At 37.5% G+C, this 26,552-nt stretch overlaps 1 protein-coding gene across 1 annotated transcript; it reads right to left on the minus strand.

Moving 5' to 3' along the window:
* Positions 1-10,949: 10,949 nt before the first annotated feature.
* Positions 10,950-16,566, minus strand: LOC137708542 (anoctamin-like protein At1g73020). Its single transcript, XM_088689705.1, has 16 exons — positions 15,132-16,566; positions 14,589-14,658; positions 14,358-14,473; positions 13,922-14,048; positions 13,750-13,850; positions 13,578-13,669; positions 13,366-13,470; positions 12,985-13,248; positions 12,754-12,886; positions 12,543-12,656; positions 12,397-12,464; positions 12,170-12,300; positions 11,947-12,029; positions 11,758-11,865; positions 11,464-11,622; positions 10,950-11,363 (listed from the first exon to the last, which is right to left on the minus strand). The coding sequence occupies exons 1-16, from the start codon at positions 15,303-15,305 to the stop codon at positions 11,235-11,237; spliced, it is 1,974 nt and encodes a 657-aa protein (XP_088545831.1). The 5' UTR covers positions 15,306-16,566; the 3' UTR covers positions 10,950-11,234.
* Between the last annotated feature and the right edge of the window lie 9,986 nt (positions 16,567-26,552).

Below are 26,552 nucleotides of genomic sequence, written 5' to 3' on the forward strand. Positions count from 1 at the left end.
GCAGCCGGGAGTCACCTAACGTGACCTGTACGGCTGAATCTAGAGCTCCACTCTCAACTCAATAACTGAATCTGCACACGAGTCGGAACCACCTAACGTGGTCTGTACGACAAGCTGGGTGTATTATATATATGTATGCTCTAGTGCTACGATCACGTGAAGCTGTGCGATAATCGCGGGTCACCTACAAGTCGGAACCACCTAATGTGGTCTGTACGACAGGCTTGCACCTATCTTGGATCCAAGGCGAGCATGCGGTGCTGGTGAACATACACGTGAAGGCTGTGCCCTGGCCCTGGGCGGGAGCACTAACACCGGGGGTGCAGATTATGAGCTCTCTAAACCTCTCAAACTACCATTGCATAATAAACAGGAATGCATAACCACATGAATACTGCTTACCTGGCACTTACCTGTGCGTCCACAGCACCAAATACACATATATATATATATGTATGCCACTACTAATACATGCGATGATGCGTAAACCATATTCAAATGATGCATGGCATAATACATATAACCTTTTCTATTTAATTTCTGGGAATTAATATGTATATAGGTATATACGGAAAACAAAAGCCCACTCACTGGTAATTAGAAGGGTCGTAGCCCCCCTGCCTCGAGTGTGTACGCTCGTCCTCGGAGAACGAATCACCTATACGCGACAAAGTTACGAAAACATTAATTTAAAAGCACCTAAGCAACTTCTCGTAATAACTTCTCATACATTGCTCAATTTGGACAATTGAATATACCAACGTGACCTACACAACCTCAGGATCACGCCCATATTTTTAGAAAAAATTTTGGACCACGCACGCGCCCCCACGCGCCGGCCAAGGCACGGACCTACGCGCCCCCCACGCGCGGCCACGTGCCAGGCACACTGACGGTGTCAACAGACGCCGTCAGGAATATTCCGTTAACTGACGGAATATTCCGTCAAATCTAACCGGATTCCGTCACTGCCGTTAGGAATATTCCGTTAGACTTAACGGAATATTCTCCTTTCTTCTCCGGCGAGACGCCGGCGCCGGCGATGGCGCCGGAAAACTGGGTAAATTTCTAACTTTGTTTTCTCCTTCGTTTTTCAACCATTTTTCACGTTCTTTATACCAAAATGAAGCTTAGGACTAGTAGAATCACGTTAGACTAGTTTTAAGGCCTAAAAATTAAGGAATCTCACCTGCAACAACGATCCAAATTCGGCCAACTTTGCACAGGACGATCCCGACGTCCAAACTCACCCAACGAACCACTCCGAGGCTCCTTGGGACCTCACAAACACATCTACAAGCTTAGAAATTCCAAAAACAAGCTAGTTTAGGTTTGCATGAACAGTGTTCAAATTGGCCATTGTTGAAACGACGTGAAAACGTTCGAATTCTTACCTGGAATTGGTATGGTTGTGCTCCTCACAACCTCACGAGTTCAATGGTATAATTGGTTTCTTGTTTGGTGAAGATTTGAGTTGGTTTGTATGTATGGTCCGTGTGTTTGTATGAAGAAGAAGAAGAAGATGGCTCGGGGAGGAAGAGAGAGAGAGAGAGAGAAGAGAAGACTGAGAGACAGAGTGAGGGAATGAGGGAGGGAATCCCGGGAGAAAAGAAAATGTATGATTGTGTGTGGTCCCACCACCCACACAACACAAATATACACGTAAACGAATAGATTAGGGGTAAAATTGTAATTTCAATGTACGTTTCGTTAGTTTCGGGACGGAATGTTACAAATAATGACTCGTTTACATAATTGTAATTAGAATCAAATATGGAATTGAATTATTCCGATTACGGGATTACTCCGATGTTTGCTAAGTGGGTAATGCTAGGAAGAAGACCAACTATTTTAGATCAAATTTTATAAACTATATGATGTGATTGTTGATGATTTGATTATTACTTAAATGTTGATTAACGTGCTTATTTCATACTAGTGACAAATCACATGATTTGCAAATTTGGTCTAAAAAATTGGTTTCTCTAGCATTACTCTAATAAATATTGCGGAATCAAAAAATTAGTGGAAACACGCCAATGGAATTGGATTCTCTACATTTAAGTGGTGTTCTAATTCTAGGTCTTTTTGGGGGAATCGGAAATGAGTTTTTTGGGGAATCCCAAATATTCTTTGTTGTATTTGGGATTAGTTGCCGACCGTTGAGAAGTAAATCAGTTGATTTGCATGATGGCTATTCGGGTTTGTCGATAACGTTCTCAAACAAAGGGTTGTATAGTAGACACATAGTTTAGAATGAGTCGAACTCAAAATTAATAAAATTCTCTTCGAAAAAATAAACGAAGATGAAATTATATCGAGTGAATTATTTGTTTATAGTTCTTGTACAATTTTTTTTTATTTTTTTTGGTAAAAGGATATTTTATTAAACACCACAAACAAACATACAATCAATGTCACATCCCGACCCGGGCGGGACCACATCCCGACCCGGGCGGGACCACATCCCGGGCCCGACTCCACTACCGTAGCATGATAGTGTCCGCTTTGGGGTTACCATTCCCTCACAGTTTTGTTTTTTGGAACTCACAAGCAACTTCCCAGTGGGTCATCCATCATGGGATTGCTCTAGCCCCCTTCTCGCTTAACTTCGGAGTTCCTACGGAACCCGAAGCTAGTGAGCTCCCAAAAGGCCTCGTGCTAGGTAGGGATGGGAATATACATATAAGGATCACTCCCCTGGGCGATGTGGGATGTCACAATCCACCCTCCTTAGGGGCCCGACATCCTCGTCGGCACACCACGGCCAGAGTTAGGCTCTGATACCAAATTATCACATCCCGGCCCGGGCGGGACCACATCCCGGGCCCGACTCCACCACCGTAGCACGATATTGTCCGCTTTGGGCTTACCATTCCCTCACGGTTTTGTTTTTAGGAACTCACGAGCAACTTCCCAGTGGGTCACCCATCATGGGATTGCTCTAGCCCCCTTCTCGCTCAACTTCGGAGTTCCTACGAAACCCGAAGCCAGTGAGCTCCCAAAAGGCCTCGTGCTAGGTAGGGATGAGAATATACATATAAGGATCACTCCCCGATGTGGGATGTCACAATCAAACCAAGGCCCAAGACTACATATTAACAAACAAAAATATGCCTAAAACACTAGAAAGCACAAAATTAGCCCAAAAACAGTTGGCCCAAGCTTCTGAAACTAGAAGCATCCACAACTTTCCACAGCTTTCTCCACCAGTCCAGTTCCAGTCCATCAGTCAGATTCCTTGTCCACCGCCAAGCAATGCCTCAACAGACGCCACATCCAACTCCGATTTACTACCTGAGCATAACCATAAGTTAGGGATAACCGGCAACTACGTGAGAGAAGCCAACTATCAGTATGAAGCTCGTGCGACACTGTCGGAACCAGCAAACAACAAGGAGAAAGTGGTGGTGTTGAAAACACCCTAGCCGGTGGATACACTAGAACTCTACGCACAATCTCGGTAGGATTCAAGGCTGAAGATCAGAGCAAGGAAGAGCCAGGAAGAGTTGGGGATAAAGGAATACAATAGATTGGAGTAAAAATTTGGGAGAAAAAGCAGTAGAAGCAAGGAAAACAAAAGAGAAAGAAAGCAGGAAGGCAACGACAACCGACCCTGGCCGAAGCTAGGGCCAGCACCACTGGGTTTTCATGGGTTTGAAAACCTCACACAAGAAGTGAGAATAACTCTCAGCTTTGAGAGAAAAGCTCTCACCACAGAGAGAAAATTTCTTGCTAAGTTTGTTCTAATTCTTGTACAGTTTTTGCTCAATAGAGGGTATGGAAAGCGATCAAGTTGGAAAGAGAATTTCTTAGAGCACCTCTAACAATTTTATTAATTTATGTTAGTTTAGAAGGTGAATAATGTCAAAAAACTGTTTTAGATAATCTCTTAAAATTTTCATCTGTAACAACACTCTTTCATTTTCTAAACTACATTCTCTGTGTTCCTCTTTTCATTGTCTCGTGAATTTGCCCATGACTTCTATTAATTTTTTAATATTTAGCTTATGAATAGTTGCTCTACAAACTTAAACACTAACTGTTCATTTTCCTATAATAAAGACTCTTTGAAAATTCTTTTAAAATGACACCCCCTCCCCCTGAGCTTTGAATTTTGTGTCAAAGTTTTGTTGGGTAAAACTTATGACAAACATCAAATTCATCGAAAAACCTTGGGAGTTGACGTGTAGGCTAAAAAGAAAAGATTTTTTTAGTGTGTTAAGAACCACGGCTCGATATATCTAGTATCATAATACAATTGGTTGAAATTTTTTTCTTTCCAAGTTTCCAACCAATTGTATTATTACATTTAGTGTATTTGTTCCTATCACACAAATCTGAGGTGAGTGTGGAAACCCAACAGCTGGTTCCCATCTTAGCCTGATCATTGAGGACCTCAAACTATGACTTTGTTCTCTTAATTGTATACGAGTCTCACGTGACTGACGTACTACCAACGTAGTGAATTATAGACGAACAAGCTTGCACTTTATTTTAATTTCCTCTAAAAAAAAATAAAAGACAATTCCCTTTATGTTAATACAATAAAGGATTGAATAAAGGATTGAATAGTGATTAAAAGGGGGCAAATTCCAAATTAACATCTCTAATTATTGAAAAAATCTCAGTGTACCCAGAACATGATTGGTACGCCACATGTTGACACATCCTATCCCGAAATGTTTCCTAGAACTCCGAATTAAGATGTGTTGGCCGACATCTGAAAGGTGAGGAAGCCATAAAGTGTAGTGATGTGGAAAATATGTATAAATTTAAACCTAAAAGTGCCTAAATATAAGAATGCAATGTGAGTGAGAATGAACCCATTGCACATGTGATGTCAGAGCATAAGCAAAGTACAGTAAGGTAGAATGAGAATTATACCATCGAAGGTTTGCTAAGAATCCTCATTGATATGAAAGCTCAGCTACTAAAACCTGGAGGGGCCAAAAATAAGGGTGAGTGGACATGAAAATAAAGTTTTAATAAAAACCTTTTGAAAACGTTATAACTCCTTGCCATAAATGGCGCGAAATCGCCAGAGAGATTCTTGAACAGTGGCGGTGCCACTGTGCAGAGAGGAAAAAAGGAGAGAGAGTGGCCAGGTGCGTGACTCCGTCATTGTTCATCGGTGGAGAGTTTGTGAAGGAGGTGTGCACCGGCAAAGATGGTGTACGGTGGCCGTGTTGCTGTCGATGCTATGGCGGATGAGAGATTTGGGAGAGGTGAGGGAAGAGTGAGGGAGAAGAGAGAGAGCGTGAGAGTCTGAGTGAGAGAGAGAAGAAAGGGAAAGAAAGAGAGTGCCTGAGACTAGGGGAAGGGACACGCATGAGAGATTGAGGAGGTGAGTGTGGGCCCCACGGGCCACAAAATAAATTATTAAAATATCCTTTTAAAAAATATTAAAATAAAGAGATAAAAATATAAAAATTTGAAATAAATATATAAAATATAAAAAAGTAATTTTTACAAAAGTATTTTCGAATTCGTAGTTCCGTAAAATCTTCATCGTAACTCTAATTTCGATTTCGCTTGTGCCTACGCATTTGTACAATTAAGTATTTCGAGACTACGGTAAAATAATAACTCATACACGTCATGAAATGACGGTCAACGAAAGTCAACAATCTCGTCTCTGGGGCATTTTTGTCAATTCCCTCATTTAAAATTAATAAAATCGTAAAACTAGGAACGGGTTGTCACACGTCATAAGACAAGGGGAGGGGACAAATGAAAAAAATCTCTCCCATAATCATGCCTTTTTCCTATGCAACAGCTTTTGGGTTCTTAAAAGGCTTTTTAGCCGAAATAATCTCTGATATTTGCATAACTCTACACTTTGGTCCTTAAGATTTGAAATCAATAGAATTGGTTCCTGAGTTTGTTCACCATCAATCAATTTGGTCATTCCGTGAAAATTTTCCATCAAATAAGAATAAAATGACCATAATACCCTTAATTTTTGTCAAATCATTTTAGCCCATTGTTTATTAAATTGAGGGTATCTTTGTTATTTTGATCCTTATTTAACATAATTTCGCATGGAAGGACTAAAATGATTGATGGTGAACAATCTCAATGACCACTTCTATTGATTTCAAATCTTAGGGACCACAGTGATGTCTTATGCAAATTTCAAGAATCATTTTGGTTAAAATTGTTAAAATAACATCTCTACGAATGAATCATGATGCCATCTGTTGGTGTCATTATTTATTATCAACATATTGGGATTACGTAAAAAAAATTGCATGTCAGATTGAAATCCTCTCCCTCCTTCTGCACATGATATCTGTAAATTCAGAAGCACTCAAGCGCTTATCGGTTAATAAGTTAATATGATGTTAAATATTTGCTCATTCCACAACGTCATCTCATTCATTTCCCAAGTATTGTGTATTTGTCTTGTTTTGTTATAGTTAGATGACCCAAAGAGGAAGTTTCTTCTGATTTTAAGGGTTCCGTTGTAGCAGCAAAGATGAAGGGAATTTTTGTTGTCTGACTCGGCTAATTATTTGTAAGGGTGATATTTGAATAAGTATCTAAAAACTTAGGCCTGATTTGGTACTGAGGTGATTCTGAAAAAAGCTAGTATCAAAAAAAGCTGGGAGCTGTTTTTGTGTTTGGTAAATATTCAGCTTCAGTTTTTTTTCACAGTTTTGGGTGAAAAAAAGCCAAAAACAAGAAGCTGCAAAACCCAGCTTTGAAAAACTGGCTTTTTTTCACATCTGTTTTACATAAAAGTTTACCAAACACTATAATACTGCTTTTTTTTTCTTTCAAAAGCACTTTTACAAAAAAGTTTACCAAACACTCTGCTGCTTTATTTCACAGCTGCTTATTCTCACAGCACAGCAGAAGCAGCTTTTTTTCAAAGCACAGCAATACCAAACCAGCCCTTAATGGTTCAATTCTTCTTTACACAAAATTAGGCAAATTCGAAATCACAAAAATATCTAGTTTCAAATTAGAGTGATTTTTTGTAAAAGTAATATTTGAGGAAAGAGCTTAAAACTAGACGATTCAGGTGATAAAAATACATTGTTAGAATTACAGGTTGATCCGCGTATGATAATGCTATGATTCTAGTGTGAAAGGGCCAGGCCAGGCAAGGCAGGTCTGAACACATTGATGCTCTAGCTTTCCTCAATGAGGGAGGTAACCATGATTACAATCATTTGGGTAACTTGTTTGCTTTATATATATATGATAAAAGATTTATGTGCACTTTTTTCCTTTCTGTACACTATTGTTTATATGATATGAAATACTATATTATAACAACAGAATCAAAGTGGTATGTTGCCACTATTATACTATACCTGACACACCCCGAATTCAAAATTTGGGGCGTGCTGGCCGTCACGTGAGGGTTACGTAGCCAAGTGTGCAATGCGGAAGTAGAAGAGTGAAAAGACGAGAAAAATAAAGTTGACAAGATAATTTACAATAAAAAGATCAGTGAGTGATAGCGACAAACATGGAAGGAGAAATGCAAAGTAAAAGCTCAAGTATCCTAGGTGTAGTCTAGAATAAACAATACTACAAAAGCGTTAACTAGAAAGTCCTACATGGAGGGTGCTCTGTCAGAAATGCCTCGATGCCTCTTTCGTCACCAACATCCTCGCCACCTAAAACCTGGAAGGGCGCAAAACAGAAAACGTGAGTGGGCAAAAACAAAGTTTGTTTTTCAAACCATTTCAATATCAAGTAATTACCCTTCTCTGTAAAACCCGTATACTTTCCAGAAAATATTATACGTACTCGTATATCAAATCATGCTAAAACGATAAAGCTCAAATTTGCCATGCCAAAATATGCTGTGTCAGAATATCCAAACAAATAGTATAGGCATCAAGCAGGTGAGATAAAACAAATCATAATATGCCAGTAATATCAGTACGTCAGCCGGAGTCACCTAAAGTGATCTGTACGGCTGAAACTATAGCTCCTTAACCACTATCCTGCACACGAGTCGGAACCACCTAAAGTGGTATGTACGACAGGCTGGTGTATCTAATTACGCTCAGTGCTACAATCACGTGAAGGCTGTGCGATGTATCGCAAGTCACCTGTGAGTCGAAACCACCTAAAGTGGTCTGTACGACAGGCTAGCACCTGCCTTGGATCCAAGGTGAGCGTACGGTGCGGGAGGTGAACGATCACGTGAAGGCTAGGCCTTACTCTGGCGGAGCACAATCACCAAGGTGCAGGAATATAAGCTATAACTTAATCTCATCAACACCACATCTATCACTAACAACATACTCACCTGACTTACCTGAGCGTCCGCGGCACCAAAGCATAACCAACACAATCACAATAATAATATCGACGATATTCGACATGGCATTTCAATTATAAAACCATTAAAACGTAATTTCTGGAAAGATACCAATCAATATATATATATATATATATATATATATATATATATATATATATATACTGAAAAAAAAAAAGCCCACTCACGGATATGTAGAAGGATCGTAATCCCCGAGCCTCGCGTGGTTGCGCTCGTTCTTTGGATAGTCCTCACCTATATGCGAAACAACTATATAAACGTCAAATTAACGCACATAACCAACCTTGGGTAATAACTTCTCATATATTACTCAATTAGAGTGTTTGAATGTACCAACAGGCTCTACTCAACCTCACGAACATTCCCATATTTTTAAAATAATTTTTCGACGTCTCACGCGCGGCACGTGCCTGGCACGCGTGTGGAAACCCTAACGCCGTTAGGGAATATTCTGTTAAAATCCTAACAGAAGTTAACGGCCGTTACCTGACGCTGTTAGAATATTCCGTTAACTCTGACGGAATATTCACCTCCTTTTTCGGTAAGCCTCGTCGGTCGCCGCCGTCCGCAACTCGAAATTTTGCCGGTTTTGGAAAAACTTCAAACCTTAATATATTCTTCATTTCTCAACCAAATTCCATGAAATTTGTACCAAAATGAAGCTTACAATGAGTAGAACAAAACTTTACCACTTTTGGAACTTAAATCCAACGGAATCTCGCCAAAGGAACCTCGATGATCCGGCCAAACCTGCAACTCAATGAACTCGAGCTTCCCGACGTCCAAAACACTTCAAAATTACTCCCCAAGCTTTGTGAAGACATCCTAAAGCTTCCTACAACCTCAAAACTCGATGAAACCTCCACGATCACGAGTGCATGAACAGTGCACCAAAACTGAGTTCTCGGGTTTTCGAAGGTTTCACATACTAAAAATGGTATGGATGAGTTCTTGGGCTTGCAAGGAGTCCAAAACCAACCTTCAAACCTTCGATCCGTGCGTGGAACGTTATCTTCGAAGTTGTCCGTACGATAAGGAAGAAAATGGAAGAAAGTCCGAGAGAGAAGGGAGAGAGAAAGGTCCACGGGTGTGTGGTCCTAGATGAGTTCACAACCAAAAAGAACAACTAAACAACACCCAAAAATGGCAATTAACCACCAAGGGAAAAATCGTCATTTCACACCTACGGTACAAATGATTTGGGACGGGCTGTCACAATACCAACCGAATTATTTAGTATATCAAAATTTGGTATTCCAAAAATTTAGCATGGCATTGTTAATGTATTTTGAGATACTCAAAATTTAATATGGTAATTGATATGAGAATTTTAGAACGGCAACTGTACCAAATCCAATGCTATTGGAGGCATGTTCATGGTTCCCCTAGTTAATCCGCATTAGGGGACCATGCACACCCTAGAGGTGACTCTGCCTGGTTAATCTGCATTGTGGGACCACACTATTCGATGCTGCCTATGATCTTACCTGGTTAATCCGCAGTACGGGACTGTACGCATTTGAGGGGCGACTCTGCCTGGCTAATCTGCATTGGGAGTAACTACGTAGTTGGGTACATCAAATCCATAGGCGATCCTACCTGGTTAATCCACATTGGGAAATCATGCTATCGGATGGATGTCTATGATTCCGTATGGTTAATCCGTCCCGCTTCGCCTCAATTTCGTTGAGTGGACCGTTGAGTGGACCGAAATCGTACTCTATTTGAGATTCCGTTGAGTGGTCAATTCTATTTGGGACGGTATTAGATGAGCAAGGTATATGAACTCCCTACCACCTAAGATTTCGTACTTGCAGTTATCAATCTTATCAGACAAAATTCCAAATTCAGAGGCATTCTTATCATTTGAAATCCTCTGGCTTTGCGAATACTGATCAGACAGTCTCTGTTCAAGTTCTTGAATGCGTTTCTCAATGAAAGACACCGCATTTGCTTCTCCCCAAGCAGATTGTAGATGCTTTCCATATTCATCTTTCCGGTGCAAGGCTTCAGCTGTCTTCTCTGGGCATCCTTCAATAAATTATCCACTTTACTACCATCCAATGATTCAAAGTCTACTTCAGGCCAAAAATGAACAAATCACAGCCATTGCAGAAGCCAGTTCTGCTTTCAATTTTGCATTCTCAACTTCAAACTTACCTGTTCCTGCAATCTCTACCAACTCACAGCCTTCAAGTAGCGCCTCAGAGTCACAATTCTCAAGTAAATCCAATGCACTCTCGTCAGGATCAACCGAATGACAAGTTTCATTAGACGTAGAATATGAACCTCTAAACGCACTCTTGGAAGACAGTGCAGTTAACTACTCAGGTGCACAATGGTCAACGTCTGAAATCTCAATATCAAGCAAGCTAGTATCAAAAGGAGCTACGTTGACATCGCACCGATCGGGGGCATACATAAGGGCTGAAACTGCATCATGAGGACCAAGTGAGGAAGACAATTGGCAAGACAAGCAATCATCCTCGAGTTTCTTGACAGTATTTACATCTTTTTTGCTGCATGAACTATAATTGGTTAATATATATATAAAAAAAATATGCAACTAATTTAGACCATAATATTAAGAAAGCTTTAATAGTCATATTAAATGTAAATACTTGATTTTGAACTCGCAAAATAAGAACAAAATTGCATCACATTTCTGCTATATCTTATATTAAATGTGAATTTAAACAATCTCAAGGAAAGTAAATACTCTCCAATACTATCTACCTACACAACAATTTAAGTCCACCATAAGAACAAGAAAAAACTAAAACCCAAATTTCGGTGCCACTTCAGCTCCAACTTTGTAAAAGCTCAAGTCTCTGACCTCATTGTAGAAAAGTTCTCTTGAAGAACAAATCCGGCTTACTTTCTAACTTATGAGAAGACAGCAACCACAAAACCTATACTTCCTACCTCATTGCGACTTCTTGACATTACCAAACGTCATCCTCTCTCCAGAAATGCTCCTCAAGAGCTGTTTAGAACACATGTTCTCAGCTGTTGTCGCGTTTTTCACACGGTTGGCTTTTACCCAAGCAGGTTCCTGCAAGAAAAACCAGTTTAATGTTTATTTGGTGATTTGATCTTCCTTTTAACCATTAGAAAATATGTAACTGTGTTCAGAAGGGTGAGAAGGAAATCACTTCGGGAACAAAGCGGGAGAATCCAAATTTGATCAACAAGAGAACATGTTCCATAACAAGAATTGCAGCCAGGCCAGGCTCTATCTTCCATTTGCCCTCTTCATCATATAACCATACTAGAAGTGCGCAGTTGGTGCATATAGATATAACTACGAGAAACTACAAATTGCAGACAACCCCGCATTACAAAGACGACGATGAAAGAGCAAAACAAACAGTAGGAACACAAAGTTCAGTGACATGAACTTTGTATTTGCTTCACAAGATATATACAAAACCACAAACCATAAGTACCTGAAATATGTTCAGCCAAGCTCCAATTGTTGTGGAAAAGCGAGGTGTTGGTCTTCGCAACATGGCAAGAAGCTTCAATGCATCTGCCCTAATTTCAGTGATGTTGTTCTGCGAAAGTGTAATTTTAAGCAGAATACTACCAACATAAAAAACTTAAAAGGGAACAAGCGGCCATAAAGCATAACATACCAAAATTGCAAAGGCAAAAGCAAGGGGGAATGCACAAGCAAACATCATGATCATTCCAAACTGCAATGCCACCTCAAGAAAGTCTGCAGGTCAAACACAGATCTAATCAGCTGAAAATATAGAAATATACTGAAAATTGCTTACAAATAATGAGGAAAATTCAAATTTTAAAGACGCCAGAAAGAATATATAATTGAATATACTTGACATAATAGTATATTACCATCAAACAGCCCATCTTCAAGTTCCATGCCAATGCTAGCGGAATAAGAAGGCTTCAGGTACTCTTTCTCTACCCTAGAAGCAAACCGAATCTTCCCTGTCGTTGAACCTTTTTCACGCTTTTTCTTGCTTCTTTACACCAGAATGGCAGACAAGGTTATGTTCAAGTAAACTTAAAATACTCCAAAAACATGAATGTCCAAAAGATAATACATAGTACAGACTTACCGAACTCTATATTTCTTATAACTGTACTTTAAATATGGCAAAGTGTTTTCCAACAAGTTTTCCAACACCTACAAAGCATTGTCCAATACAAGAACATGAGAAATAAACTAGAGAAAGAACAACAGTGAATGAAATATAACATCTACCTGAGACACAAGGAGGCGTTGAATCAAGACTTTGCGGAGAGTAGAAAAGTTGCGGTGCAAAAGGGCATGATAGAACACTCCTATATACGACTGCATGAAATAAAGACCAAACACCTGCAAAAAAACAAAAAGTCCTTGAAGTGTAAAAAAGCCCTCTACAAGAGATAGCAACAAAGTCAGCAGGGATGGAATAAATTTCCACTTAACCCACCTTATAGACCAAGCTGTCAGCTCTTTTTTCTTTGTTTTCATTATTTTCATATTGAATGAGCTTGACGGAGATCTTGCCTCCAATCTGTGTAAAGAACTGAATGGAAAAAAGATAAACGGTTGTCAACCCAAACCTGAAAAGGAAAAAATTGCGATAAGTGTCATCTTCATTCTTAATTATAACATGTAAGTATATGCATTTGTATGAATGCAAGAGGACTCGGCATCTTACTTCATAATATCAGACTCAATAACCTCATAAATATGAGCATATGCCAGTTCAAATGGTAATTGAAGGCATATAATACTGAAGAAAACGATAGCATCATTTCGGAATCTCATGAGTCGTCCAAACCACTCAATTCTTTGGAACATTTCTTTTTCTTTTGTTTTGTCTGTCCCCCACTTTTTTGCGAGCTCAACAGATGGTGAGGAACTCCACTCGACACCCTGTCTATATCCCAAGTCAGCTCTAACTGGATAACTAATCTGCCATCTAAATACGCAACCCAGAAAGAGAAGAGTTAAAGTAAGACAAAAGAACAAAAGAAATTAAAAATGAATAAGCATAGATCTAATAGCTACAATACAATTTTCTTGTAAACCAAGTTACCTGGCTAAAAGGGCATTATTTTTGCGTTTCCAAAACTGTGAAAACATTATAGCCCACAATATTATGCTTATGAAGAAAATAGGGAGCACCAGTAACTGCAATGACCTACAGAAGCATTATACAAACACACAGCGGTTTAAATAAGCAAAAATGCACAAATATAATAATGTTGAAAGCCATCAGGGAAACTAAGAAATAGTGTTCTGACCCACCCAAAATCAAATATGTGCATGATAAGCCCAAATGCAGCTGGAAAGAGCAACCACCTTGTATACATTCCAAGGAAAGCAAAATAGATGGCAATCTACAAAAGACGTTAAATTCTTGTTTAATGTGTTGGACAAAATATGGAAAAAGATTATTTTGCTAATGCAACTAGTTTACCTTTGTACCAAAGTATGAATAAATCTCATCTATCGGCTGGTTTGTGAAGTCCCACCAGTGTAGTGCCCATGAGTGAAGGAGCTTCTTCCTTTTTATTTCATCTATCAGTCAAAAATCATATTAATATAGAGTTCAACAGAGATACAAACTGTTTAAAATTTTGTAAGCATACCATGTAAAGGAAACACTTCTTTGACAATCCTTTCTGATTCCAACTTCTGAAGTAAATACTCCCCGACTTCCCAATGGAGCTCTTTATCATCAAATCTTAAAGTTACAGTTGACCGGCTCTTGTTAATCTGTAAATTTACAATTCAAACCTTGTCAACGGCACATTTATGGATAAATATTTGCACACAGAAATATAGTCATATTGAACTTATTCAAAGGGTTTCAGTTGCATTACATCTACTTATACAACATTTTGAAAAAAAAGTGAAACATCAGCCGCCAATTGATGGATGTAATCACCAAAGCGTAATAAAAAAAAAAGGATGGAGACAAACATGAAACTGAAATGTAAAATCAAAGTGAAAGAGTGAAACAAAACATCGGAAAGGAAGAAGCCATTGGAACATTATAGTATGAGTATATGCCGAATGACTCACAATTCCATAGATTAAGTGCCTATAGCAGCGAAAACGCTCACACCAACTGAACACTGAACCATCAGGCTGTCTCACAAAAGCATCAACCTCCTCCCATTCAAATTGTAAATCCATCCCTGAAACCCAGTGTCATATTAACTTTTCAAGTAGAAGAAATCAAATCACATTGCAGATATGGAACTTAAATAAAAGAAACTTTGAAAGCCAACTTGAATACAACAGTATCATTACCGAAAGCAGTTCGTTTTTTAATCTGCAATTCCGCTGCAGCCCTGCCCAGCGTCTCCGAAGGTGCTGCCAGCTGAAAGAAAGAAGCTAAGCTCTAGAAACTAGAAACCAAACTCAAATACTGCCCAATTGTATGTACCATTTTCATTCATCAAAAGGCAAAACGGGCCACGAATAATGTTGCGTTATCGTAAATTTGCAAAACGCCCTGAAATTTATACGTTTTTTAATAGATATGATTCTTTCAGTAGTACAGTAACAAATTAAATAACTTTCCTTCCTTACTAAGCAATATTATACCTACAAATATCGTATCATAAACAATTTACAAAATCTGCCGTCATCAGCCAATTAGTCAATTCCTAAAAACCCAAATGAAAAAATCATTGTGGGAGTATATAGAACAAAAGAACATTCTCTCCTTTTGCACCCAGTTTCGAATTTCAAATTTAAATTAGATTAATTAGAATATCGTTCGAACAAAACATTATTAAAAAAAGAAAACACATGCAAATGAACAAAAGTAGAAAAGTTGAAAAATCAAACCTTGATGAACTCATCGACAACGCCATGCACTCTCTCAACAACCAAACCCAAATTCCTGAACTCCTCCAGCAAAACTTCCACACAATCAAAAGCTCTATCTTCCTCCTTCACATTACGCTTCGGAACCACCACCCCGATCTCGAAGGCAGTCTGTTCCTCCTCAACGGCGTTCATCTCCTGCCCACCACCAAACAACTTCAGCCCCCAGCAGCCGAAGGGGTCGCAAATTTCGAGATCCAAACGATGCCCAAATCAACAAAAGACGCGAACTTTGCAGAAACCGGCTCAAATGGCGTAGTGGGCCATTGTATTTGGGAACAATTCGAGCTTTCCGGTGCCAAAAGGCGAAATTTTTCTGCCGAACCGGGTCGATAAGTTTTGCGCAAATGTCGGGGTGTGTCTGCTCAGATGAAACAAAATGATGGACAAATGTGTGTCGCAATGGATTGGAAATATTGCAATGTGGGCTTCTAGAGAGAGAGTGGGAGGAGAGAGAAGACTACAGGTGGCTGAGCAGTCGGGTATTCGGGGCGAGAAGTTGCGATGGGAAGACACATAGGATGGTGAGGAAGGAGGAGGGACACGTGGAATCCGGGATTTGGCGGTTTCTTCAGTTTTTGCGCTTTCCAGATTGGAATTTGGAATGGATATTGGGAAAGGGAGGAAAGGCAAACGGTACGACCCCCATGTCACCTCGGGTCGGGTCTCCGTTTTAACTTAACTATTTTAGAAGTATTTAATTGTTAAACGCTTCAAATTTCAAACTTAGAGTATGCACAGTACGTAACAGTCTGTTCTTACATTTAGGTTTAGGTTTGGTATTGTTGTACTTCTAAAAAAAATTGTTTTTGTTGTGTTATAAGAATAAACAGTCGTAAACTAAAGTTATTGAGTGTTTGATAAACATTTTTTTTTTTGCAAAAGTTTTTTAACAAAAAAAAAGTGTCTGAGTGTTTGATAAACTTTTAAATAAATTGGTATGAATATGTTAAATGACTAAAAATGATATGATATTTAATGTGATATAATAATTGTTAAAGACAATAATGTAGGGGCAAAGATTGTAGTTTTGTAAAATATATGAGCTTGTACTTGCCACTTGCACAATTTCATTAAATGGACACTAATTATTATGCTATGGAAATAAAAAATATTTTTTTTAGAAGCATGGTAAACCTTGCTTTTACTTTTCTATGTTTTTCTATTATTATTGACAACAATTTTTTTTTTTTTTTTTTGAAGGCAACGATATTAGTTCATAGATAGAAGGTTCAGTATAAAAGGAAAGCCAAAAGCCCTAAAAGTACCTAAGGCTACAACCTAAAAAAGAAGCTAAAATTTAGACATTAAAATAAGTTATAAGAATATCAGAGATAATGTCCGGAGGTTCCTCAAACCATGGTCCATGACCAGTTGGTCAAGCTAGAAATAGCATATCTAGCTATGAGGTGAGCAGCTTCGTTATCTGGCGACGAGTATGGGTAACCGTAGCTCCAGTGATTGTAGACAACAACGCCTTCGAATCTTCCACAATGTTACCGATCAAGGAACCATTGGGAAGACCATTGCGTAATGTCGGGACAATCTGGAGCGCATCACTCTCAATAATGATATCATGATAACCTCTTTGAATCACTAATAATAACTCATCCCGAATCGTAAGGGCTTCGATATGGAGAGGCGATGAAACAAACTCAAACACCAATGCTTTGGCCGCCACAAAATGGCCAAGATGGTTACAAACGACTAGTCCAACAGTACCGAGCATCTCAGACTCCCTCCAAGCACCATAAACATTTATCTTCAAGTAACCAGGTGGGGGTATGGTCCAAGACAAAGAAATTCGAGATACAGGGCTAGAGCAGTTCACCGAGGCAATCTTCTGGAAATCCTGCCACCAATTAATTGCCTTAGCGATGATAATATCTGGTCTATTAGTCCTTCCATTCCACAACATATTATTTTGAGCACCCCATATGGCCCACCAAACCATTAAACAAAGATTGAAGCTATGATGATCAAGAGAAGAAGTTAACTCTAACCCCCAATCACAAACCGATAGGCTCTATCCATACAATGAGGCTTGCCAAAAATGGTCGTCATCTAAGCACTGGATGCGAAATAGCAATCATGCAATAGGTGAATGAGAGCTTCATCAAAACACAGCATGAATCCACAGGGATATATTTCCTGATCAAAGATACCCGTGTTGGAACAATATCCTTATAGAATTTTCAAGCACATATCTTGACTTTGGGGGGAACACGAGTGGACCATATTTTTTTCCAAAGAAGAGATGAAGTTCCCGATGAGGATGACACCTAAGAATTGCCTATAAGACCCCTTCACACCCCTTGATAGGAACTTTTCATCGAGAAGCATCCATTTTTATCAAAATGCCATATCAGCTTATCACTAATATTCCGAATGCTCAGGGGCATAGAGATGATAGCATTAAATTCGACCTCTGAGAAAAGTGATTTGACAAGGGGACATTCCATGACTGATTACAAATAAGTTCCTCCACAAAAACCAGATTACACCACGGAGGCTTGGGAGAAAGATTTCAAATCGAGACGGGTAGGGAATCCAAGGATCGTCCCAGATTCGAGTAGATGAGCCCGACCCAACAAACCATCGAGAACCCTATTTGATAACAGAGCAAGCAGAACATATGCTATGCCAACCAAACAATGCATTGCTGCTGACCTTAGCCCCAAAAAAAGAGCCATCTGGGAAGTATTTCACTTTTAAAGTACGGGCCACCAACAATTGGTGATCATGGGTCAATCTCCAGCCTTATTTAGCTAGCAAGCGAAGATTAAAAGCAAACATGTTGTGAAAACCTAACCCCCCCATTCACGCTTAGGAGCGCAAAGTTTGTCCCATGATAACCAGTGAATATTCCTGGAATCATCGAACCCATTCCACCAAAACGCAGCCACCATTCGGTTAAGGTCATCGCAAAAATATTTAAGGAGTAGGAAACAATGCATCGTGTAGAGTGGAGCCGGAGCCACCACCCTAATAAGTAACTCCTGGCTCGCTGCACTTAGAAGTCATCCATTCCAGCCTTGGAGACGCTTTCAAAGACGTTCCTTGATGTGATTAAAATATGCCTTCTTATCATGGCCAACAAGGGTAAGGAGACCTAAGTATTTCTTATGTCTATCCACCCTAGTTACTCCCAACAAATTGCTTAGGGAATCTTGCAATGAACGGTTGACATTTCTGCTAAAGCACACGATACTATTAGTGTGATTTACCAATTGACCCGATGCCTGCTCATAGCAGCCTAACACTTCGACAATCTGAGATTAGTTAGAATGGTCTGCCTTAGCAAAAAGGAGAATGTCATATGCAAACAGTAGGTGGTTAATAATAGGGGCACCCCTGCAGATAGAAATACCCTGGATATTTCCATCCGCCCCACATTTTGACAAAAAAACGGACATTCCCTCGACACAAGAAGAAATAGGTACAAGAAGAAAAGATCCCCCAATCTAAGTCCCCTTTCCGGGCGAATATAACCACACGGAGAGCCATTGATAAAAAATGAGTACGAGATAGAGGAAATGCACCGCATCACAAGGTTAGACCACCTAAACGGGAAGCCTATACGTTCGATAACTCAACAGAGAAAATGCCAATCAACATGATCATACACTTTAATCATGTCCAGTTTAATAGCCACAAAACCTTTTTTACCCCGCTTGCGTCAGAAAAGAAAATGGGCAACTTCAGAGGCCAAGATAGTATTATCGGATATCAACCGACTTGGGACAAAAACCCTCTGATGGTCTGAAATAAGCTTGGGCAGAACAAGCTTCAAATGATTCACCAAAACCTTGGATGCAATCTTGTAAATAACATAACATAACATAGGCTGATAGGTAGAAGTTGGGACATCCAGTTTTTTAAAAAGACACTTTTGTTTTATTTTAACAAACACATTTGATGTTCCAGATTTTTTTAATAAGTTGTTTTTCTTAAAATCACCACAATCCAAACTAGCCCTTAGTATATGCTTACTTGTATCGCAGGTTCTTTAAGGAGAGGGATCCCCATTTAAAAATAAAAATGGGGATCACACTCTAAACCGTTGATTAGTTTTAATGAAATTGTGTGGTTGAAATTAGCAGCTCATAAAATCTTTTTTTATCCTCTTCTTTTTTTCTTTTCTCTTTTCCTTTTTCTTTTTTGGTTTCTTCGTCTCGTTTCCTCTTTCTCGCGACACAGCCGTACCAGCACCTCGCACAAAAACCTATTAGGTTTTGATTCGGGCTTTCCTCATTGATTATTTTAGGTAATTAATTTGAATAGTGGGTTGAACAATTGGAGTTTTGTATTTTTTTTTAAATTTTAAATGCAAAAACCTATTGGGTTTTGCTTCAGGGTGGTTATGGTTTCGAATGCGTTAAAAAATTTGGTAGTTTTCTTTCGGGTTTTAGGATTCTAATTCAAATTGGCTCAATGGTTTGGATGTTCTACTATAAAATGGTTGAATAATTTGACTTTTGTTCTTCTTTTCAAGTTTTTTAATGTTTTTTATTATTCTTTTTCTTGTGGATATTTGATTGTGCTAATGTTCACGTTCAATTTATGGAAGATAATGAAATGGCTATTCAAGTTACGGAAACTAATGAAATGCCTATTCAATTTATAGAAGCTAATGAAATGCCTATTCAAGTTATGGAAGCTAATAAGATGCAAGTTCCCATAGAAAATCCGTTAGAAGCAGCAGCTGGCATTTCTTTTTTCTATCTTCAAGTAATGGATGAGTTTAGGCCTACCATAGGTCAACATTTAGAAACATTAGATGAAGTGATTGAATTTTACAACAACTATGCAAGGGAGGTTGGGTTTAGTGTCCGAATGCATTCAACTTAAAAATAAGGATGGTGAGATCATGAGAAAGGTGTTTGTGTGCAACAAAGAGGGACGTAGTACAAAAGAATGGATTGGTGATGAATAAAAGCATCGTGGATTAACCAAAGAGGGTTGTTAAGCAAGATTTATAGTTATGAGATCAAAACTTGGTGGGTATGTAGTCACCATATTTGATGAGGGTCATAATCATCCAATGGTATCCCCATGAAGACGCCACTTGCTAAAGTCCCATTGCTAGGTTACGAAGTGTCATAAAATATTAGCTAACATGGAAAACATACCTCCACACAAACAATTTGACATTCTTGAATTTTAGGTAGGTGGAATTGAGAATATGGTTGCACACAAGAAGATCTATATAGTTATTGAACATAAGTGTGGAATAAGATGAAGGGACATGATGGAAAAATGTTGCATGATCATTTTTTGCTAGAGCAAGAAAGAAATTATGAATTCATATTCAAGTTTCAAGTAGATGAAGAGCACAAGATTACTCATTGTTTTTGGGCCGATGCAAGTTCTAGGCAATCATATAAGTTTCATGGGTGTACACAATCATAGTCAAACAATTGTTTTTGCTGGTGCCTTTTTAAGTGACTAGACGAAAAATTCATTTGTTTGGTTAATTAGAGAATTTTTGAATGTCATGCCAAGTGATGGTCCAAAAATGATTATTACTGATCAAGATCCGGCAATGAAAAAAGTCATTCCCTACTGTTTTCCAAACACATTTCACAGATACTGTACGTGACATGTTTTGGATAAGTTCTTGAACAAGCTTCTTGTGATCATATACAAAGATCAGTATCTAGAGTTCAAAGCATGTATTTGAAACTAAGAGGATGTGAAATGAAGGGTCGTTGTTAAAAAATTGGATTATTTGGTAACGGCTAGTTGCAATCAATATATAAAATTCGATCTACTTGGGTTACAACCTATGTGAATCATGTTTTATCTACAAATTGCTCCACTAGTCAAAGAGTTGAGAGTTGACATTCATTTCTAAAGAAATATATTTCCAAGAATAACTTCTTCCTCGATTTTATGGTTAAATATAATAGGGCATTGGTATGCCAACGCCATTTGGAGTTGAAGGCAGATCATATTGATTTGAACGAGAGGCCAAAACTCAAATGCCCTATTAGGATGAATACACAAATGGCCAATACTTATACATGTAGCTCTTACCTTGATTTTTGAGAGCAGTTGTGAGAATGTTACAACTATAATGTTAATCTTATAAGTGAAAATGATACTCATAGCCAATGTTCTAAAAGACACTAGGCGTTAGTCGGACTAGGGCTGGGGCCTAGCGCCTAAGTGGCTAGGCGGGTTCTAGGTAGATTAGGCGGATTTAGGTAAAATCTATTGTTTATCATATACAAAAGTGTTTTCTTATACTTAAAAATACATAATTGCACTGTGATACATAAATTACAAAATATAATGACATATAGATTATAAAGTATTAGAACATAATGAAAACATGGGAAACAAATTTATAATGTGTGTTGATCTAAGTATTCACCAAGACTCTCACAATTTATTAAAAAAAAACTAAAATGCAAAATGAAAGCTATCTATTTTATGTCTAAGTGAGAGTTGTGTCCTAGGCGATGTGCCTAGGCAGGTTTGGGTGGCCTAGGCAGGCACCTAAGTGCTCTAGGCAAGCGCTTAAGTAAGTCTAGATGCCCTTTCTTTATTTTTAAATGTCTAGGGATTAATCGAGGTAGTAGCCAACCGCCTATTGGCGGTGATTTTTAGAATAGTGCTCATAGCATGTTTAAAGTTTTGTGCATTGATGATGAAAAAGTTAAGTTTGTAAAATTTTGTGTGAAAAATCCAAGGATTTTATTTTTCCTCATGTAGCTACAAAAGTTATGACAGTTCAGGAATTCCATGCAACTATCTTTTGGCATATTTGCATAAAATACTTTAACTTTAGATATTGCCAAATGAATACATTTTGAAGAGATGGGTGCAAAATCTTCGGTTGTAGTAGACAACTCTGGTGTGGAGATATTTGTTGAAAAATCCTTGGTTGAAAGGTTTGGTACATTATTCCAACAACATTCATAGTTAATTGATAGTCATTTTAAATGATGAGGCAGGTAAACTCTTTTGTGAGGTGATGGATGTTGTGAATGTGAAGATTAAGCCATTGGTTAGTGGTAGCAATGAAGATGTGGAACCTCATGCAAAAATAAGATCTATAGCAGGTGATGTTGGTTTTCTTGAACCCGATCCTATTAAGACCAAAGGATTTGGTAAATAAAAAAAAAAAAAACTTAAAAAGGGCAAAGAGAAAGGAAAATGCAAGAAGAGGATTAATGATAACCTTTGTCATGGGTGTGGGCAATAGGAAGTTAATTATGACAAAAGAAATTGTCCGAAGCTCCAAAATCGATAAGAAAACATACTTCGCTTGTTTTTCTATGTATATTTGTGCAATTAATGTATCAATAGCTGAAATGTGTTTATTGGCTTTGATGTAGAATGCCCATTATGGACCAAAATGCTTCATGACAGTGTTATTGATAGCAGGTAGTATTACCTTTCCAACACTATTTGTAGGTATAAAAGCATTATTATTGTTAATCAATAATATTTTTATGATTTCTATTTTGGTTAATTGTAGGTGAAGAGCACTCATTAGCTGCAGGATGTTGATCTCATTTTGATGTTCCTAATTTATATGATGTTAATAGAGTTCCTCTATTTTGTATAACTTTATTTTATGAATTTGGAGGAATTAACCATGAATTTGAAGGATTCGAGTACTTTGTATGACTTTATTCATAAATTTATTTCTACAGTATGCCAACTTTGGAGGCAACATGGAAGACATCAAATTCCATTTTTCATTTCATGAATATCAATCCAATTCTTTTACAATGCTTCTCATACATAGTAAAAAAAAAATTATAATTTACAAAAAGCCGAAAAATAAATTTGGAGCCAACATGGAAGACATCATGCGACTTCTTTTTCATATTGTTGCTTGCTGCTAGTTGCTAAAGCATGAGTTTTGCAACTTCTTTTTCATACTTTTGCTTGTTGATTGCTGTTAATTTCACCACTACTTGATTAAGCAGCAAGTGCATACCAACTTTGGAGGCACTGTCTGAAGCTCCACAATCGGTATGAATTTGGAGGAATTAATCATGAACTTGAGGAATTTGAGTGTTTTGCATAACTTTATTCAAAAATTTACATTTCCATGATAAAGAACAATAGCATACCAACTTTGGAGGCAACATGGAAGACATCTAATGCCTTTTTTTCATTTTATCAATATTAATCCAATTCTTTTACAATGCTTCTTACACAGTGAAAAATAATTACACTTTACAAAATATTTGATAAATAACTTTGGAGGCACCATGAAAGACATCGTACAGCTTCGACTTCTTTTTCATATTGCTGCTTGCTGCTAATTACTAAAACGTAAGTTTTGCACCTTCATTTTTATATTGCTGCTTGTTGCTAATTTCACCATTGCTTGCTCAAAGCATGGGTTTTGCAACTTCAGTTTCATACTTCTGCTTGTTGCTGTTTAGATAAATGCACAGATGGCTTATATTCAAAGGCCAAAACTCAAGCAGTTCATATAGGTAGAAAACCAGTTGCCACATCACATGCATATCAATACGTCCTCTTAGATTAAATCATCAATGATATCTTGACATAGTAATCTTTTTGAACTCTTCCTTGAACTTTACTTTTCCAATGTTTAACTCCTTGGTTGTTAGATAGTGCGTCAATTTTGGAACAATCCATCAACAACAAACCTAGAGTTAGAAAATAAAATTCCGTGCTAATTATCACAATAAATTAAAACAATGACAATAGTAAAGTTGGTTTACTCATTTTCTCTCCTTCCAAATATTACAAGTTCAGTGAGTCAATAAGTTTTACCCTAAACCTCGAAAGAAAATTATCAAATTTTTGAACCCATTTAAAACCAGAACCACCCTAAATCAGATCACAATATGTTTTTGCATTTAGAATTTGGAAAACATAACCCCAATTGTTCAACCCACTATCCAAATTAATCACCTATAATAATCAAAGAGGAGGAGACCCATACCTGAAATTGCAAAGTTTAGAGGCGATGGTCTAAGATTCTTAGAGCTTTGCGCGAAGCTTTGGTTGTGTTGTGCCTGTGTGTCCTTGCATTGTTTCATGAGGAAAAGGAAGAGACGAAGAAACGGGAAAGGAAAAAGAAAAAGGGGAAAGAAAAATCTTATGACCTATTTAATCTTAACCACACAATCTCATTAAATCCAATCCAATGGTTGAGCCCTAGGTCCCCATATTTTTTTTTTTTTTTTTAAATCCTTAAATTTACTCTATGCTTATATTATTGTGCATCTCTTTATTTCTACATTTAGTATATGCTTTACTTATATTTGAACAAAAGTGATGGACAATTTAGTATCATAAGAAAAACATTATAATTTAGTTCCTCTAATTTTTTTTTTAAATTTGTTTGAGCACTCTCGACTCTTGATGCAATTTACATGAACGTATACAAATTATTTTGTAGCAAGGTTCTTAGGTGTTGAGTCTTTCACATTTAGTAGTCAATTTTGATTCATATAATATTCAATTTACAAATTTAGTTATTAAAATAAAAAAAAATAAAAAACCTTGAATATAACAGGTTGAGTTCAATTCTTGAGTACCTTAATTGCCATATATGAAAATCAAACTAACATAAATAAGTTTGACCAACAAAAACTGATACAAACCAATGTAGAGGGCCTTGGAACCATAAAATCTTTAAGTTGGTAAAGGTGTATGCTAACCACTAGCAAAGCCAATGCAAGGGCATTACCATCCCTTGGCCCCAATAACTTTGTAAACTTATCCATTTGAAAATTTTCTTTTACCCATATCGTAGCATTGCAGCAGCAACCAACAACATATGAAATTTAAGAAATAAATAATGATTTTTAATTAATACTTTTTTTTAATTGAACAAAACTACCTCTGCGCTCGACTCCTTCACCATAGAACAAACGCCATATCCTCAATCTAAATTTCAAGGTTCTCCGTTGTTCAAGTTCAATCAAACACCTCCGCTGAATTGATCGTATTACCCAAAAATCTCAAATTTCCAATCATCGGTAATTTTTGTTATCTCAAATTTATTTCGGTTTTTAAGTTATTCATTCAATTCCAGTATTAAACGAAGCAAAATAAGGAATCAGATGGAGGAAACAAAACTTAGAATTAGGTCTGAGAGTGGCAAAGTGTCATCCTTGTCTCCTTTTATATTATTGGGCATGAAAAAAGTTCTTGAATGTAGTATAATTTAGTCAGATTAGGTATTCTTTTAGTGCATATGCAAAATATACTCATGATTTGTTTATTCCAAATTTCATTAGTTAATTCCAAATTTTCATTGGGGATTGGACATAATTTTCCATTAGTTAATTTCATTAGCCAAGCCTCAATCACTAAAGACTAAAACTGCCGAATTAAGAATTTTTTATTGCTTGTAGTTTTGATTGAGTCAGTGGTTGTTAATTTGATCAAACTTATATTATGTTGTTGACTTTTTTTGTATTATTTAATATAGTTATAAAGAGGTTTTAAGAGAAAATCAACCGAACATAATCTTTCACCCTTTACAACGAATATTCCTGAAACTTCCAATGAAAGTAACTTAGAAAGTATACTGGTAAATCTTCCAGGAGATCTTGGCTTCGACTTTGGATATCAGAATATGATCCAAATATTAGAGATCAAGTCTGAAAAGGTTATTTACAGAGGGAATTGGTTCAACCTCGAACCCCTTAATTCCCATATATGTCATTTGTAAAGAGTGCAACAACGTTTCAATCAAAAATGGTTCAATGACTTTCTTACTTGGTTGGAGTATAGCATATCCAAAAATGTTGTTTTCTGTCAAAGTCATTATCTCTTTAAGCTAAAGGTTCCAGATCAAGTGAGCTATGACAATTTTACTAGCAAAGGTTTTCATAATTGGAAGAAAATAGGTCGACTCCGAGTTTATGTTGGAGGCCCTAATAGTGCTCACAACCAAGCTTTACTTCATTGTGAAGCTTTAATGAATCAGAATCAACATATTCAAAAAATTGTCCACAAGCAGTCAGATTAAGCACGTATTGTTATTGCACTCATTTGAATGCATCACTTGATTGCATTCGCTTTTTACTGCGACAAGGTTTTGCTTTTTGCGGTCATGATGAAAGTGAAGATTTAAGCAATAATGGTAATTTTCTTGAGCTTTTGAAGTTTCTTACAGATCATAATAATGGTATTAAAAATGCGTTGTTTAAAAATACTCCATAAAATCTCAAGTTAACATCACCTAATATTCAAAAAGATATTATGTTTGCAGCAACACGTGAAACCACCAATGCTATTATGTCTAATATTGGTGATGATGCCTTCTTTTCTATTTTGGTTGATGAATCGTGTGATATATCAGTTAAGAAGCAAATGGCATAAAACATGTTCCTAATACCACTGCTTTATCACTTAAAAAGGCAATTGATC

Source organism: Pyrus communis, chromosome 17 (genome assembly GCF_041283825.1).
Source record: "Pyrus communis isolate YQ-2024b chromosome 17, ASM4128382v1, whole genome shotgun sequence".
Taxonomy (NCBI): domain Eukaryota; kingdom Viridiplantae; phylum Streptophyta; class Magnoliopsida; order Rosales; family Rosaceae; genus Pyrus; species Pyrus communis.

Bases quoted from the DNA above. Each gene is read 5' to 3' on its own strand.
- LOC137708542 (XM_088689705.1), bottom strand. From the start codon at position 15,305: ATGAACGCCGTTGAGGAGGAACAGACTGCCTTCGAGATCGGGGTGGTG. The intron at 13,249-13,365 runs GTAACTTGGTTT...TTGCGTATTTAG, and splicing joins AATAATGCCCTTTTAGCCAG to ATGGCAGATTAGTTATCCAG. The intron at 11,866-11,946 runs GTATGTTATGCT...ACACTTTCGCAG, and splicing joins CTTTTGCCTTTGCAATTTTG to AACAACATCACTGAAATTAG.